The 16,638-nt window shown below is 47.5% G+C and overlaps 6 protein-coding genes across 6 annotated transcripts; 3 read left to right on the top strand and 3 right to left on the bottom strand.

Annotated features, from left to right (window-relative positions):
* Window positions 1–682: 682 nt before the first annotated feature.
* On the top strand, window positions 683–3,894 carry canA (putative cullin binding protein CanA; the record flags this gene model as incomplete). The annotated part of the gene is made up of 3 exons (XM_056869615.1): window positions 683–3,034; window positions 3,086–3,424; window positions 3,478–3,894. The coding sequence occupies 3 exons, from the start codon at window positions 683–685 to the stop codon at window positions 3,892–3,894; spliced, it is 3,108 nt and encodes a 1,035-aa protein (XP_056734399.1).
* A 405-nt stretch (window positions 3,895–4,299) lies between these two features.
* N7487_001866 (class I SAM-dependent methyltransferase) lies at window positions 4,300–5,928 on the bottom strand (the record flags this gene model as incomplete). Its single annotated transcript, XM_056869614.1, has 10 exons — window positions 4,300–4,418; window positions 4,481–4,909; window positions 4,980–5,166; window positions 5,218–5,243; window positions 5,315–5,431; window positions 5,482–5,523; window positions 5,585–5,614; window positions 5,685–5,741; window positions 5,807–5,853; window positions 5,902–5,928. The coding sequence occupies 10 exons, from the start codon at window positions 5,926–5,928 to the stop codon at window positions 4,328–4,330; spliced, it is 1,053 nt and encodes a 350-aa protein (XP_056734398.1). The 3' UTR covers window positions 4,300–4,327.
* Window positions 5,929–8,738: 2,810 nt separating this feature from the next.
* On the top strand, window positions 8,739–10,786 carry N7487_001865 (uncharacterized protein; the record flags this gene model as incomplete). Its single annotated transcript, XM_056869613.1, has 2 exons — window positions 8,739–9,055; window positions 9,115–10,786. 2 exons carry the CDS (start codon window positions 8,739–8,741, stop codon window positions 10,784–10,786), a joined length of 1,989 nt encoding a protein of 662 aa, XP_056734397.1.
* A 42-nt stretch (window positions 10,787–10,828) lies between these two features.
* N7487_001864 (uncharacterized protein) lies at window positions 10,829–11,404 on the top strand (the record flags this gene model as incomplete). The annotated part of the gene is made up of 1 exon (XM_056869612.1): window positions 10,829–11,404. One exon carries the CDS (start codon window positions 10,829–10,831, stop codon window positions 11,402–11,404), a length of 576 nt encoding a protein of 191 aa, XP_056734396.1.
* Window positions 11,405–11,936: 532 nt separating this feature from the next.
* Window positions 11,937–12,788, bottom strand: N7487_001863 (uncharacterized protein; the record flags this gene model as incomplete). Its single annotated transcript, XM_056869611.1, has 3 exons — window positions 11,937–12,151; window positions 12,211–12,451; window positions 12,519–12,788. The coding sequence occupies 3 exons, from the start codon at window positions 12,786–12,788 to the stop codon at window positions 11,937–11,939; spliced, it is 726 nt and encodes a 241-aa protein (XP_056734395.1).
* Window positions 12,789–14,983: 2,195 nt separating this feature from the next.
* On the bottom strand, window positions 14,984–16,485 carry N7487_001862 (NAD(P)/FAD-dependent oxidoreductase; the record flags this gene model as incomplete). Its single annotated transcript, XM_056869610.1, has 3 exons — window positions 14,984–15,132; window positions 15,190–16,149; window positions 16,203–16,485. 3 exons carry the CDS (start codon window positions 16,483–16,485, stop codon window positions 14,984–14,986), a joined length of 1,392 nt encoding a protein of 463 aa, XP_056734394.1.
* Window positions 16,486–16,638: the final 153 nt, after the last annotated feature.

The following is a 16,638-nucleotide window of genomic DNA, read 5'->3' as shown; positions in this document are numbered from 1 at the left end:
TTGGTTCATCGACATCGGCTCATCTGCTAGCGGTGCACACTCGGCTTCTCCACGAGGAGTCGAAGTCATTGAGTGTCCTTCAGAAGAAAGATCACTGTGGAGCGTGTGGTAGCATTAGAAATGCCCAATGGAGTAAAGTTACTAAGATCAAGCCGAAAAAAAGCAAGCCTTTAAGCTCTGGATCGGCATCCGCAGGTGCCACAGTGTACAAGTGTTTACGCTGCCACCAGCGGACAGTGATACCTCAAAGAAATTCAAGGAAGCCTGTCTCGAAACCTTCGTCTAGAGCAGCTACGGTTTCATCTACTCGAGGGTCAACTCCTGTAGGGGTTGACGTGAAAGGTTTGACCCAGGCCTCGACGGATCCCAAGGTAGGTGAGAACCAGAGCAGCAAGAAAAGAGCCAAAGCAAGAAAACAAGGTGGTCTTCAAGCTCTTCTAGCCTCCAAACAACGTGCCCAACCGTCACTCGATCTGCTCGACTTTTTGCAGTAGAGGTCGCGCACGTGAGTTTATTACCAGATCGGGACTAGCGCGGGGCAGCTAGCTTGCCTGCGACTCCAGGCTCCGTGACGGTGACACCCCAACACCAACGTCTCCAGCGCGTGTGTCCGCAGAGTCAACCTAATTTCACATTACTCATTCCACCAAATTACCTCTATTGTCCTTCTACCCTCGCCAAAATGTCCTCTTACTCCGACTCCGACGACGAACATGACCCCCAGGCGGACGAGCTCCGCGAGACCGCCTTGGTCACGCTTGAGGCGCTGATCAGCTCCTGCAACAAACAGATGCAACCCTACCTAACGAACACCACTCGATCAGCTCTTCGGTTCTTAAAATATGATCCAAACGTTGCCGAAGTTGAGGACGATGAGGAGATGGGAGGCACACAGGATGATGGGAGTGACGATGCCACGGAGGAGCCCGACCTGGATGACGACGAATTCGAGGACTTTGAGGAAGAAGGAGGCTACAGTGATATTGACGACATGAGCTGGAAGGTACGCCGATGTGCTGCCAAGCTTCTCTACACCGTCATCTCTACCTACGGGCTTGGTCGCGCCTCGGATGCTTCCGCCTTGTTTCAGCAAATTGCCCCGGCTCTGATCTCCCAAATTAGCAGGGAAAGAGAAGAGAGTGTGAAACTTGAGGTGGTGTCAACATTGACGGCGCTTGTTCGGAAAACCGGCGAGGGCTCCATGATCATCACATCCAATGACTTCCTGGAGGCCGTGGGTGGTACGAAGAATTCTCGCAAGCGCAGACGCCAAGATAGTGATGCGTCAATGATTGACTTCGAGCCTAGTGCTGGAACCTCGTCAGCAATGGATTCTCCTGCTGTGCCATCGTCCCCAAAATCTGGTTCTCAGGCTGATCTGGCCCGCTCCGTACCTTCAATTGTACAGAACCTTGTCAAAGTTTGGAAGCAGGCTTCGATTCCGCTCAAGCAAGCTGCGATTATTCTCCTCAAAAGTCTTTCCCTGGTTCGTTATGGCGGTCTTGCAGACCATCTTCAACAAATTGAAGACCTCATTGCGGATGCCCTCAAGACCTCATCTCTGTCGGGAAGCACAGCGGCTCATACTGGGGCTGCTGTCAGTGCAGGTACCCTCCAAATCGAAACCCTGGGCCTCATTGCTGTGATCGCCGAGACCCATCTGTCCGACGCGCTATTGCCATTCCTGATTGCCCTGGTGCCCGGAGTGGTTGCAGCCGTCAACGATCGCAACTACAAAGTCAGCAGTGAGGCATTAGGCGCTGTGGAGCAAATCGTGAAAGCGATTACACCCCCACGCGTATCTGCCAATCCTTCCGATGTCACTTTGCAGCTGCAGAAGCTCTATGAAGTTGTCCACTCTCGAATCACCGACACAAGCGCTGATCTCGAAGTCCGTCAACGGGCGATCCATGTTTTCGGTGTGATTCTCGCACGTACATCAGGAGAACGAGGTGTGGCGTTCCTTTCATCCGAGAAGAGGTCTAATGGCCTGGCTGTTTTGGTCGACCGGGTGAAGAACGAGACCACTCGTCTGTCCGCTGTTCGTGCGGTTGATGATGTCGTCGTCCTTGCCAGCCGTAAAGAGGATGTTTCCAGTGATTGGGTTAACAATGTCGCCCTTGAGCTGGGATCGAACTTGCGCAAATCCGATCGTGCCTTGAGAGGCGCGTGTTTAGAAACTCTCCGCAGTCTTTCCATGAACTCCAACATAAGATCTCACCTCACCCCCGACACGATCGCAGCACTGGAGAATGCTGCTTTGCCTCTTCTCACGGCAGCTGATTTCCACACGCTCACGCCCACGTTGATCATTATTGCCAAACTTGTCCCTGGCAACGCAAAACTGATGGTCAATGACAGTCTGATCTCTTCTATCTGCTCAATCGTGACCAAACCACTTGTCGGAACTGTTCTCAAAGCATTGTTGCTGCTCGTCAAAGTCATTGGTGACGAAGGTGCGGGTGCTAGTTTGATGCAGAATCTTCTCCGTGACGTTGGAATTACAGGCGACTCATCAGTGGTCGGAAGAGCCGTCGGCACCCTTCTGGTTCACGGTGGACCGAACCTCGGAGTCACAATGGAAGATTTCTCAACAGAACTTAAGACTGCACGTGATGATAGCCGAAAATGCCTTGCCCTTGCTATCCTAGGCGAAATCGGCTTGCGAATGGGCTCAGAGTGCGCGTTGACCCCGGGTCTCTTCATTCCCCATTTCGAATCTCAGTCGGATCATGTGCGCTTGGCTGCCGCCACTGCCCTCGGAAATGCTGCCGCAGGTAGTGTCAAAGCTTATCTCCCAATCATTCTGAATGGGTTGGGAAAATCGAATGCTTCAAGCTACTTGCTTCTCCATTCGGTACGAGAATTACTCCAGCATCCTGAGGTCGTACGTCCGGATCTTGCACCATCCGCCCACAAACTGTGGCACGCACTCCTTGTTGTGTCTGAGGAGGAAGACAACCGGGCTGTCGGGGCTGAGTGTGTGGGTCGCTTGGCACTCCTTGACCCTGGTGCTTACATTCCCCACTTTGCAGTAAGTCGTGCTCGTTCTTCTATGTTACCAATACTAACCTCATGCTTACAGGAATACCTGGCCAACGATGACCCGGCTGTTCGTGGCGTGGTGATTTCGGCATTCCGCTACACCCTTGCTGATTCAAGTGATGCTTACAACGATGTACTGCGACCGTTGATGGTGCCCCTTTTGACCAACATGCTTGGTGACAGTGATTTGGGCAACCACCGACTTGCGTTGACCACCCTTAACTCTGCCATCCATAACAAGATGGATCTTCTGCTCCCTCACCTCGAAGAGCTGCTGCCGGCTGTTCTTGGTGACACCAAAATCAAGCCAGAGCTCATTCGTGAGGTACAAATGGGTCCGTTCAAACACAAAGTGGATGATGGTCTCGACTTGCGAAAGGTCAGTATCTCTTATTATCCACCGTAGACCCCCACTGACATCCTCGGTTACAGAGTGCCTACGAAACCCTCTATGCCTCGCTCGACACTTCCTTCTCCCGCACCCATATAGCCGATCTCTTTGACCGCGTCGTCGCGGGTATCGATGACGAGCAAGATATCCGTGCAATCAGCAATCTCATGACATCCAAACTCATTAAGATCGCACCGGAGGATACTGAACGGCGGTTGGATGATTTGTCAGAGCATTACACTACTGTGCTTTCCTTCAAGCCAAAGGAGAACGCCGTTAAACAAGAGTTAGAGAAGGCCCAGGAGGCATCACTCGGCATTTTGAAGATTACTAGAGAACTGAGCAAAGCGTTCCCCAATGCGGAGGCATCGGGTGATCTTCACAAGTGGAAGACATACATGGAGTGGGTTCGGCGAGCCTTTTCCTCGCAGTTGGCGAGTTTGGAACTGGAATCCTGAATTTGTTGGAATGGAACTCAAATGCCGGACAGTTGCAATGATTTCATGCGATCAAAAGCGCAAGGGGAAGCTATTTCTTTCCGCAATTAAGCTAGCTTACGACATAGCTCAATGAAATACATGATCTTAATATAACCAAGCTTACGATCCTAGCCTTGTAGATAAACATGGAGAGCACGCCCCTAGACTACTACGAGGATACCAACCTATGCAAATAGAACCCTCATCCAGTGCCGGCAACCTAGGTTTTCCCCGACTTGACAGATTGTACAGTAGTGTCTTCTGCCAGGGTATGTCTTGGATCCGAAGTCGTAGGTAATATTCATCTTGGGCACCTTCAAATATCTTGATTCGTTTCCCTTCCAGTACCGCCTCCGTTCATGATAGCTAACCAATAACTTACTTCACAGGAGAATAGTCACTGCCACTTCTTTCACTCCACCTCGCTCTTGATCGGAGTCATCTCAGGGGTCATCTCAGGCGTAAGCTCTCCGGGAAAGGGCTTGCGTGCCCACACACGTCGTCTAAACAACAATCAGTATAACAGTTCCATCAATAACAAACCATAGGGTTATGTCAAACTCACGCTCTCTGATAAATATGATATCTCGGATTCTTAAGCTCCGAACGAACCTTGGCCAAATAGACGGTAACCTCATCCTTAGTCCAAGGATTCGGCGCACCGAAATGGGTAAGCAACCACATACACCATCCCTCCATACCAGAAAGCCAATGCTGGAAATTCACCACGCCCGCCTCTTTATATTTCTGATCTCGAGCCCACGGCCCAATCGGCCACTGATATGGCTTCTCCTGTATATCCACAAACCCAGCCTTCTCTATCATGCCACGCATGGTGTCAAGAGTATCCAGCGAGAGTCCCGCGCGCGCACCGCACGCGTTCATAGTCGGGCCCCAGGTTCGTAGGATGCTATCTGCCGGCAGGCTATCGTCGTCGCATTCGATGGATGTACTACCTTCATATTGTTCGATCCAGCCTCCTGGTCGTAGATTTCTACGAGAGATCGGATGTTAGTGCACATGGTTGCGGATATGGATGTGGTTAGGACATGTGGGTGCTTTACTTGAAGGAGGTTTTGTAGACGTGATCCCATCCCGCGGGATCAAATGAGCCAGTCATGATTCGCATGTGGATTAGATCAAGTGGGTTTTTCCAGGTCCATTCTTCTAGGATGTTGTCGACTTCAAGAATGCAGTTGGGTGGCATCCATTTAATGGGAGGTGGGAATAGGTCGACTCCCCGGACAGTTGCTGTATGCTTTTAGTTCACCACCTTGTCGATATATGGGGCTTGGAACTCACCAGATGGGAACATGTCGGCAACATCACTAATATAAGTGCTATATTGGTATAATTTCTTTCAGGTACGGGGCAAGGGGGGGATTCTCTTTTGACGTACATAGCCCAATTACCCTTACCCGTTCCAATATCGAGCACATGTGTAGGGTTCTTGCCGACAGGCGATCTAAATAGCGGGTTCTCTCGTTCAGAATCCAAAACAAGAGCGAGTAGATGACTGAGAGTGTTAAGAGTGAGAATGACATATAGAAGGTTGGTCATGCATACCCAGCTTCATAGGACTCAAATGCTAGGTCATCGGCCGGAACCCTAGTGAGACTCAAGCATCAGTTGGCAGCTTCTTTAATGCTGGATAATATGACATGTATACAGATATTCCTTGTCGCTCAGCGTTTGATATCTGCAGGTAATAAGTACATGTAAGCAATGGGCCGAGTCCCCAGGTGGGCCAATATACGATGAAACCATACCGTCTACCATTTTCCATCAAGCCATTATAGATTGAGGTACCAATAGACGTAGTCTCCCTGTATAGTACATGTCATGTTAGAGATTAATGACATGAAACAACGCGGGAAATGGGAGAATTTACGACTGCCAATCGTCGGCATAATTGGCTGACAGGTAGACATCCGTATCCTATAGTTTGTTAGAATCGCAAGGAGAACAACCGATGAATTGACATACCACTTCAATATGTTTCGATTTCGACATGATTCGGTATCTGGCCCCTCGGGGTCATGGGGAAAGAGGGCGAAGGGAGAAGGTTAAGGGGCTATTGAAATTCCAACTGGTACTAATGTCCAACGGTTTTCAGCCGTTCGTGCCGCAATCCTGTAGCAGCTTCAACAGATGGGATTGGGTGATGGGACATAAGCGCGGTGTCATGCTCCACGGCTCAAGCCTAAAGGGGGTTGGTGCAGTGTTAGCCACGTTATGCGGAGGTTCCCGTTGGCGATCATTGGATTGACCTTGACCGGGGTGGGCCAAGGCTGCATGTGTGCCGAGATTCTCTAGCCTTGTTCTACTGTCTCTATCCGTCCTCCGCTGTGATAAGGAGACTAGACTACGAAAGTACGGGATTCAACGCAAGTTTGCTTTTAGTACTGCGCCTTACCAAAAGGGAATAGAAAAAAAAATGAATTTATTGCTAGATAATAGTACCCATCTTATCTCATATATATCCTAAATTAACACCGTAAAGCGACCGTGGGTTTCTTTCTCAAGAAAGAGTATAAGAATTATGGATAAAGGGACGTGCGTTATGGAGGTTTGGCAGTTAGACCTCGAGGGACTATGTGCCGATCATGCAATGCATATGGGCCTTGTTTATCAGGCCATAGGCCACCAAAACTTGGTTACTAGCGTGCGACTATGGTCCATATGAAACTAGCTCTTTCGAGATTAAAATATATCGTCACATGTAAAAGGGTAGGAATAATGTATAGAGGGTGTAGTGTAAGATGTCGATTAAACCTATAGAATCAGAGGTCATGATTTATATATAAGTGTTGCCATGAGGCCAATAGATCAAAGGGGGCTCGAACATGATCAACAGAGATTGCGTCTTGTATGGCCTACAAAGTACAAAGTACAGCTCTACTCCGTACTCCGCAGGCCAGTCTAAAATAAGCAGCCCTAGTTGATTCCAGGCTGTTCTGAGACTACGCGGAGTACGGAGTAACTACAGGACCGACAGAAAGTCCGATGAACTTCTGGAATTTAGTGAACTTCCTAATTGGGACTAGCCCCCCTTGTTCGCACTGGACTCATCCCGAGGTCGCCATCATGGGCTATATATAGAAAAATATCTTGCACAAAGTATGCTTTTTTTTAACCTTCGTAGACACCTGGGCACCTAAAAAGACATGAGAAGGCCGTATAAGTGGCCGACTACTCTTGTGTAAATAATCCCAGGACTCGGCTTTCAAAATTATCAATGACTTGGATTTAGTACCACCCTTCTATATTGTTCACAAGGTAGGAAATATTACGCGGTGGTCACGTGTATATTCATTGACCACTGTGTCTATAGTATATATATATCCATGGATAGTAATGGAGGAGATCTTGAAGTCCAATAATGTGCTGATTAATTACGAGGATGCATGTCGATGGATTGCGATACTACTAGTGCAACTTATTAGGAATTAGGAGGTACTAGTTGAAATAATGCCTCATCTTTTCCATTCACGCTATTTATGATGATAATTATGATTGGTGGGGTCTCGGGCGTTCATGCCCTCATCCCTCATCCGACTGTGGTTTCCAAAAATGTATTGTCTCAGAATTGAACATCGTACGTAGTACTCCGTACTCGCATCCTCTTTATCTTACCACAGATGCTTCTACAGAATAGTACAATGGAGTACTCCATAGGTGATTATTAGGCCCTAGCAATCAATCCCTGCAAAATCCACTATTTCACGCGATAAACACTTGGCAACCTTAATAATCCTAGTTTGCTTGGCATTGTTGAAGAATATTTATTGCAAGTACGAGAAGGATCTTTAACACACGATTGAAGATATCCAAAGGAGACTCCACTCTAGTACTTATATATAGGGGCCTTGAGATATTCACAATTTTCACAATCCAGGGTTCTACATGCTACAGAGCGGCACGGAAGCCGCGGGTCCCGGGGTCTAAGACCGTTGTGGGTTGGCATGCATACCCTTTCACTTCTATCAGCCTTCAGTGTATACTATGGGGACAACATAGCTATGCTGGTTAGTTCCAAGGTTACATGTGCTACTTATGTAACTAGTGATTTTCCCACATCAAAACCAACAGGGTCATGTATAGCCCTGACAACGCCTCCAAATTGAAGCCCCACTATTTTGGCTGGAGGTCAGCCTCCTGTATGGAGCCTGTAAGCGAGTTGACATTGTGTCATTTGAATCCATGTCAGGCTATACGAGGCGAGTGGTTAATCTCATACCGAGAAAGTGAGAAGAAGGTGTATCTTAGGTACAAAGGTACAAACATACAGAGTGCGCTATTTACTTATATTTTGAATGTTGCCTAACTCATATCCACAGATCTCAGGGTCATTTAAGCTTCGCTAGATGAGATGCGATTGGTCCATTTTACGAAAAGGTACCTAAGTAGGTAAAAGGGTGAACCCCTAAACATCGGGGTGAAACCTGTGGACCCTGAAGAACTTTAGAAGAAGCCAGTAATTGCGCCAGTAATTCCGCCAGTAATTGTCGGACATTCGGATGTATCTGCTTTTGATTTGGGGGATTTTATGAGCTGAGTACCTTCCAAGGTTTTTATTTTTTAATATTTCCCCTTGCCTTTCGATTGGCTTGAATTTCTTCTCTGTCTCTTTTCTGTCTCTTCTTTGTCTCTTCTCTTCTCCCCTCTGTCTCTTGTCTTCTCTGTTTCATCTCTTCTTCTCCCTCGTATTCTTTTTACTTACCATCCATTCATTCCTTACCCTTTCTTATATTCAGACCATCTTAATCTTTCCTTCACACTGTCATGCCGGAGATTGCCACATACTAAAACCAAAAAAAAACATGGGTTTGGGCTTTATGGCCCGAGATGGCTCACGCAATCTACTACGCAGAGCTTTCTCCCCAACATTTTGGTTCGATCATTGCTGGCCAGCCTCACGCAAGTATTGGTTCTCTCTGTTGTTCATCGCCGTCATCTGCGCCAAAATTCTTCACATTTACTCGCATCTGAACTCATTACCTCTCGGACAATTAATCGTCTGGGGCCCCACATTCTTTTTACAAGATGTAGTTTGTATCTTCCTAACCCACAGCCTGTGTGCTGATTACCAGCACCGTTGGGCACGTGCCATAGTGGCCTTGCTGGTCGTTCCGACTAGGTACGAGTTCCTAGCATGGAGTTGAGTGAGACCGTCGCTAAAGTGAATTTCTTCCATAGTTTGGCAATGTCCGGTCTGTCAGCCGCCAATATCTCTTTCTACGTCGCAACCGGAGCCGAAATCCACTGGAAACAAGCGCACAACTTCCACGGCGACAAGGCCGCCGTCAAAACGATGCTCACCGGCTTAACGGGTTTAATTATCGTCGAGATTGCATTTGTTGCCGCATCATGGCTTTCTACACCACATCTATACAATTGGACTGAGGGGATTGTGTCAATCTTTAGGAGTGTTCTGCCGTCCGCCTGTCGCAGGAAACGAGCTTCTCCGATCTTAAAAAGATATGAGCGAGTCGCGCCTGAGGACTGGGAGGAGGATCGAATGGCTGTTGAATCGAGCTCGGGCTTGCAGGAAATGAACACAACCCAAGCAAATGTAACGAATGAATCTCGGCATTCTCGTTGGGTCCGAGTCTTTGTTCTCACATTTACTGGCTTTGCGGTTCTTTTGCGTTGCATTCGCCCGTCAAATTCTGCCTATAACTTTCTATCTGAGACTGTTATTGTCACACCGTTTGATAAGGATCAGTCTCGCGCACCCTCATCGTTCGATCTACTTGAGTTGACAGGTGATTACAGCTGGTTGGGCAATCGCACTGCCCTAGCAGCACCGCCCGCATTTGACTGGCTGCCACCCAATAAACTGGCCGGTTTCAGTGACTGGTATGAAAATGCCAACCACACTGCGCGCGTGCATTATGACCCAGCACATGATCCTCTCCATATCTCCAACCTTGAAAATGAGGTTCTCGAGTCTCTCCGCGACTCGCTTCAGAGCGGCAGTGTCAAGATCAAGCACGTGTTACTTCTCAAGTTAGAAAGCACTCGTGCAGATGTATTCCCACTTCGCAAGGAATCCTATTTCGGGGACATGATTCGCGAAACATTTAAAGATGGCCACCTCCCCGCTGAGGTTGAAGAAAGACTGGCCAATCTAACACCCACGGCAGAGAGACTTACAGCTACTTCCTCCGGGTTCAATGGAAACAATAATGTGCCTAATCCATATGGAGGATTCCATGCTACCAATGCTTATACAGGCGGTACCTTTACCCTGAAGAGTATCCTGGCGACTGTCTGTGGTATCTCTCCCTTGGTCGTGGACTTCAATCGCGAATACCTGCACCACGTTTACCAACCATGTATGCCGCATATCCTGGAAGCACTCAATTCTCAGGCCAACCTGACCAAGACGGAGGACTATACCTCTTGGCCGTGGCGATCCACATGGATGCAGGCCATCACTGAGGACTATGACAACCAAAACCTTCTCACACCCGTGTTGGGATTTAAGCACAAAGTAACCGACATCAACATTGCCGAGGATCGTGCGAAGCAGGGAGGCCAGCAACCAAAGAAGTTCAATTTCTGGGGATACCCCGAAACCGAGCTTTCAGGTTACCTTCGTAATGCAATTAAATCGGCAGAGAAGCAGAAGGAACGACTGTTCATCTCGCACTTGACTGGTATTACGCATCAACCTTGGGATAACCCCAAAGGTCAGAAGTACGAGGAAATGATTAGCCACGGCTGGGTGGGAAAGAACAATAAGGTAAATCACTATCTCAATACGCTTGGCGTTGCAGACAAATGGCTCGCCGAGTTGTTGAACATCCTAGAGGAAACGGGTGTTGCCAACGAGACCCTGGTCGTGATGGTGGGAGATCAGTAAGTGCCAGATCCCAACATTCATTCTCTTAAATTAAACCTAACCATGACAGTGGTGTTTCACTCCCCTGAGAACAGCGGCGTGACTCCATATCTCAACCCCCATACCGCCAGCTTCCACGTCCCTCTAGTCTTTGCCCACCCCCAGCTACCGCCCATCGAGATCAACTCTCGAGTAGCTTCAATTCAAATCCTCCCCACAATTCTCGATATTCTATCGGAATCTGGATCTCTCAACAAACAAGCAAAATCCGCTATCCAAGATCTTCTCCCCATGTACGAAGGTCAATCAATGATCCGACCCACATTCGCAGAAAAAGATGGAAAGCAAGATTGGCAGTTCTCAGTCATGAACACTGGAGGAACATGGCTTGCCCTGCGATCCGCTGCAAAGCCTTACCGTCTCATCATCCCCGTCATCCCTGACCTCGAATGGCGGTTCTCGAATGTCGAGACCGACCCTCACGAACTCGAAGCACTACAGGATTTCGATCTTTCGAATCTGATGAACATGGTCTTGCCTAAGTACGGCGAAGATGCTGTACAGTGGATCAAAGACGCTTCCCACGTGGCGAAGTGGTGGGTTGGGGAAAATTGGCGGCGCTATGAATATGTGCCATGAATCTCTTCAACCTTGACTCTGTGATTCCTATATAATAAGGGATCGTGCTTGGGCTATGGGCATACGTACTCACATGAGAAATGTACTGGAAAAGGGATCATTGCTTATCTCAGTGTCTCGGACATGATACTCAGAGTGACCCGCCTCGCCCAATATAATGCCCCATGAACCTGGCACCCATCAAGGAAGGCGAGAGGAGCGGACCTGTTCTTAGGTGTTCCCATACCGCCATTCTTAACCGAGGACAGCGGAATTCCTTAGGAATTCCTCTTGGGGATCATTCTCCAAGATCGTTGCCAGTACATATGTAAATAACCCGACATTTGGCCTGTCTCATAGATAATCTGCATTTACAAGCGAAGCATGTACTATAATTCTAACCTATATTTTCATTTCAATGACTATGTGCATAAAGAACCTTCTTTGAATAAATGTGTACATGGTGGATATTTTACACGTAGTGGAGAGCTCTCTTCTCGCCGTTAGACAAACTGTAAACAGCATAGGGTAAAAGGATCGAACAGCTCACATACTAAGAGCGCCCTTCCAAGATATCTTTAGAAACATGCCCACCGAAATTGAGGAACGGATGCTTCGTCAGCTCACGGGCAGTTTTCCTCTCCGATGGAACCCACGTGAGCATATCCCTAGCAAATGACAAGAAAAGCTCCTTTTCCGAGTCATCAATAGATGGGATAGTGTCCTCAAGTTTTCGATTTGGTATTAGTTCCCGATGAAGGAAATTCCCTATCACCAACAATCAGCCAAAATCACACACAGGTCGGTATTTAGAATAAAAGACTCACCTTCTTCATCAAAGTAAGGGCCGCCAAAGATCTCCCGGGCATTCTTGCACGGCTTTCCGAACTCAATGCTAATTGTTGAATCATATTCTACCTGGGACATATAGTCTGCTCGCTCAATTACCTCCTTAGGCGGTGGACCAAGCAGAGCAATCATTTCCGCCAGATGTGATTTGGGATCGTATCTACCGTTAGCATCTTCGACCTGAGTGAATAATTCTGTGCCTTCGATGATGTTCCAAACCTTTGAAAGAAATTGGTTAGTCTTGAATACAGCCATGAATAGGCACATTTATATTCGAGCTTCTTACAAGCACACCAAAGTTCCATATATCTGCGCTGAAATCCCAACCATATCCAAGGACAACCTCCGGTGCGCGGTAGTAGTTCGGTTGTATGGGATACGTAACAACGGGTTCATTTTGCGACTTGGTTTCTGGGTCGACGACGAGCTGCCATGCCGAACCGAAATCGGTAATTTTAGGGAGGACATTTCCGACATCCTCGACGTCCATTGGCCCGAAACTGTCGTAACTTTGGTAGGTGGTGTGGTTGGTCACTATATTATTCTTGTAGCGCATGGGTGACTTGAGGACTTGTTCTTGAATGAACCTAGGGATAGCTTTCACATTCTCAAAAGTCATCAGGATATTCGCGAGCTTCAAGTCTAGAGTGACTTTGCTGATTAGTAAATTCTCAGAAATTTACTGGTATTCGACGAGTTTTACTTGCCAGTATGAATAAGTCTGCACTCGGCATGCATATACTGCAGCCCGAGAAGAAGCAAATGAATATACGCCTTCGCAAGCGGCAGAGGCATTCTTCGGTTCTCGAAACGTTTCTGAAACACTGACATGGGCTCCCGCATTGCCTCATATACAAGACAAAGGTGTGTCGTATCCGAGCCTTTGAGTTCAAAGCTTTCTAGACAGTGGCGTGTAACCCCATAACCCTGATGTGAAGGATTCTTTTGTGCAACCGTTTGCTCGATATCGAGAAGATTGCTCGCAGATTGAGCATAACAACTATTCAAAATCTTCAAGGCAACTGTCCGCTCGGACTGCCATCGGTATCTGATAACTCAATAGCTCCAATTAGCCTCGGACAGAATTGACGCAGAAACAAGACATGCCTTCTGATATCTCGCGCTAGCCATACAGTCGAACTCGTTCCCCAGCCGATCTTTGCTAGCAACTGGTAGTTGCCGGCAAGTGTTTCGCCAGGTTTTGCTGTGTAATAATCTTGGGGGGTGTAGTTCGGGCATCTTTCTTCATCGACGACCGCGTGAGAGGGTATGGCAAAGGTAGGATCTGTAGGGGGGAGGTGGAGAGGTTTCGTGCGTAGCGAAATGAATGTGCGCTTTGTTACGCGACTTGTCAACCGTAAGCCAATCATGGGGACAGGTTGGTTTCATTCAAATGTCGTGTAAGAGAACAAATTTGAACAAATATGATTTCAAGGAGTGAACTGTACCTAGGCACTACCTTGAAAGCTCCCGATGTGGGTTTGCCTTGCGGGACGGTCCGTTGCCCCCACTCTGTGTTGATAGGAGCTTCCAAGGTTGGGATATTGGGATATTGAGATACTTCTTCCAATTCAATGTTTTTTTAAGTTGATAAAGATCTAGAACACCTAATTGGAAACGTGTAAAAAGCAAGGGGTAAGTTTGAATCTGGAAATGAATAGGAGACCGCATTACTAAGCTTTGTTTTGATTCCCGAACATCCCTGTAGTGCACTAGACGAAGATTTTCATAGTCATCACCTTTATATTGACCTTTACGGAGTACATTGTTGCTATATCGGCCCAATAGTTAAATTTTTATTCGATACATTTGGAAGAGGCTATTATTTGACCCAATCTTTTCTTATTTCCCAGTACAAAACTTTGTGAAAATTACGGCTTGTGCTGGGCGACTAGAATACAGCGGCCTGTTCCAAGCGTCTCCAGTGAAAGCTCAGGTGCTGATTTTGGATAGTCTAACGAGTTCAAAAAGGACTCTTGCCTTTCCATGTCATGTTGCTTGACGGTAGTAGCTAACGAGTAACTCAAATCATCCATCACTTTCTTCTTGGTGGATATTTGAAGATTTCGGTACCTTGCCCCTCTGGTATTTATTGGCTGGAAGTAAGGTTCCCTGAACTGTCACTGAACGAAAAGATGAAAATGCAGATGGTTCGCTGAGTTTCGTGGCTCACAACGATCAAATCAAGCTGTCGGAAACCACGCCTGTTAGCAAAGGCAAGGCATTTTTGGCTCGTTATTGCAAAGCTATAGAGCCATCAAATGCTAGGTAGTCGCATATCTGATTAATTAGCTCTGGTGGGAGAGGGAGTATGTTGGGCTGGAAGTGGTATGAAAGATGACAGATAGTAGATATAGATGGAGGGAAAGTGAACGCAAAAGGAAAAAGAAGTGGTAGGAAACGCAAAAATTCTAGAGGCCTCGCTTCAATGTGACACGAACTAGCTTGACATGGGCAGCGCCCCCTGTGTAGGTAATAATTCATTCTCATCTATAGAACGTGGGACTCCTCTGCATATATATGGTAAACTGCAAGATTAATCCAATATACAAAATAGAAACAAAAGGGAAGAAAGCAAACATTGACCCCATGAATGCTCAAAAGAAGCCACCTTTTGCGAGGCAAATATCGCACAAGTGGTCATTCCGTCAATATCCATAAAATGCCAATCAACCAATCAATCCCGTGAAGCTTAGTAGACATCTCTTTATAACTCAAATTTCAAATTATCCCCCGGTAGTATGGACTTGCCTACCAAATGGAAGGCAAATCTCCATTTGAAAGCCGGGAGAGCCTTTCATCGCTGAATTGGAAACAATCCGGAAGCCCTGTCTCATCCCAGGTCTTGCCAAGTACAAGCTGAGCGACAGCCGGGGCGCACGTAAATATCCGGGCCATGCCTATTGCCAGTCAGCAGGAACTCCTTCTGGATGTAATCGAGCAAAGAAGAAACTCACCGTGACCATTAAATCCAGCACAAATATACTGCCCAGGTAAAGAATTAATCGCCCCGACGAACGGAACAGAGTCTGTAGTCATGGCAATTATTCCAGTCCAAGCGTGATCCAGACCCTCACCGTGCATGGCAGTCTGGGACGAATAAGCAGGGAAAATGTCACCAAAGGTCCGCAGAGCGTCCTGGGCAATCTCTTCGTTATACCGGGAATCGTCAGTGCTGAATCGACTAGCCGATGTCTCAGGGCTCATTGTTGGGTTTGATCGCGATACACCCAACACCAATGTACCATCTCCCTTGCGTTGGATCAGAGAGTAGAAGTGCAGGAGGCTGAAGCGGAGCGAAAAAGTGCTCTGCAGAGCTTTTTGCCCCGAAAAAGCGGGCACAGGCACGAGAGAATGAGCTTGTGCACGGTTTGGTCGAATATAAGCCTCCAATTGTGGCAATAACAAGGCAGCATGGGCATTCGTGCAATGGATAATTTTCTCTGCTTCAATTATTCCCCGGGGGGTGTGCACCTTCCAGGTTTCTGGGGACGCACCACTCCGTTCAATCTCAGTGGCAGGACAAAACGTGAAGAGCTTTGCACCTTTCGATATCACTGCCTGAAGCAGAAATTGTGCAAGCTTTGCCGGGTGGCTTGATCCTGCTGGCCACTCATATGCTGCCACAGCTCCTGGGACTCTAGTTTTCTCTTTGGCCTGGTCTCCTTCATAGAATGTGATATGGGAAGTATCGCCGCCTGCTTTCTTGAACGCTTCAAAGCTCTCGGCCTCGTAAGCTGCAAATTCTGGGGTCATGCAAACATCAAATGTCGTTGTCAAGTTGAAGTCGCATTCCACATTATGCTCTTTGACGAATTCATCGACCTTTTCGAGGACAAGTCGCTCATCTTGGATGATCTTTAATGCTTGTTGCTCCCCATGCACTTTGGCATATGCACTGAACCCTCTAAAGGCATCTATTTTCCGAATCAGAAATGCCCACAATATCCCCAATAAATGTCGAACAGACCTGGTCGCACATGTCCGGCATTTCGTGAACTCGCACCGCTCGCTGCTTCTCGTGCCTCAAGAATGACGATATCCTCGGCTTTGGCCCCTCCTTCAATTAGCTTGAAGGCCGTCAAACCGCCAGAAATACCGGATCCGACAACAACATATTTGGAGTTCGATGGGACAGTTGTTTCGTTGTTCGCATGCAAGTTTGGATTCGCCCGGGTTGTTCGCTGCCAGTAACTCAAACAAGGGGTGGGATTTGGTAAGCTTCTGCTTGTTTTAATATTTGAAGTTAACATTTCAAAGGATTTGCAATTAGTCAAGGTTTCGGCCAATCCCCATGAATATATGTATATATATATATATATATAAGTTGGAGAAAGAGACAGTCTCGTATTCACCGTTGTCCAGGGATGCGGGGAAAGCCTAAGAATCTCCTATCGCCGACTTCG

This window comes from Penicillium crustosum (genome assembly GCF_028827405.1).
Source record: "Penicillium crustosum strain IBT 35664 chromosome Unknown utg000001l_segment0_segment0, whole genome shotgun sequence".
NCBI lineage: Eukaryota > Fungi > Ascomycota > Eurotiomycetes > Eurotiales > Aspergillaceae > Penicillium > Penicillium crustosum.
Note: the sequence above shows the minus strand (reverse complement) of the source record. Positions and strands in the feature narration are given on the sequence as shown.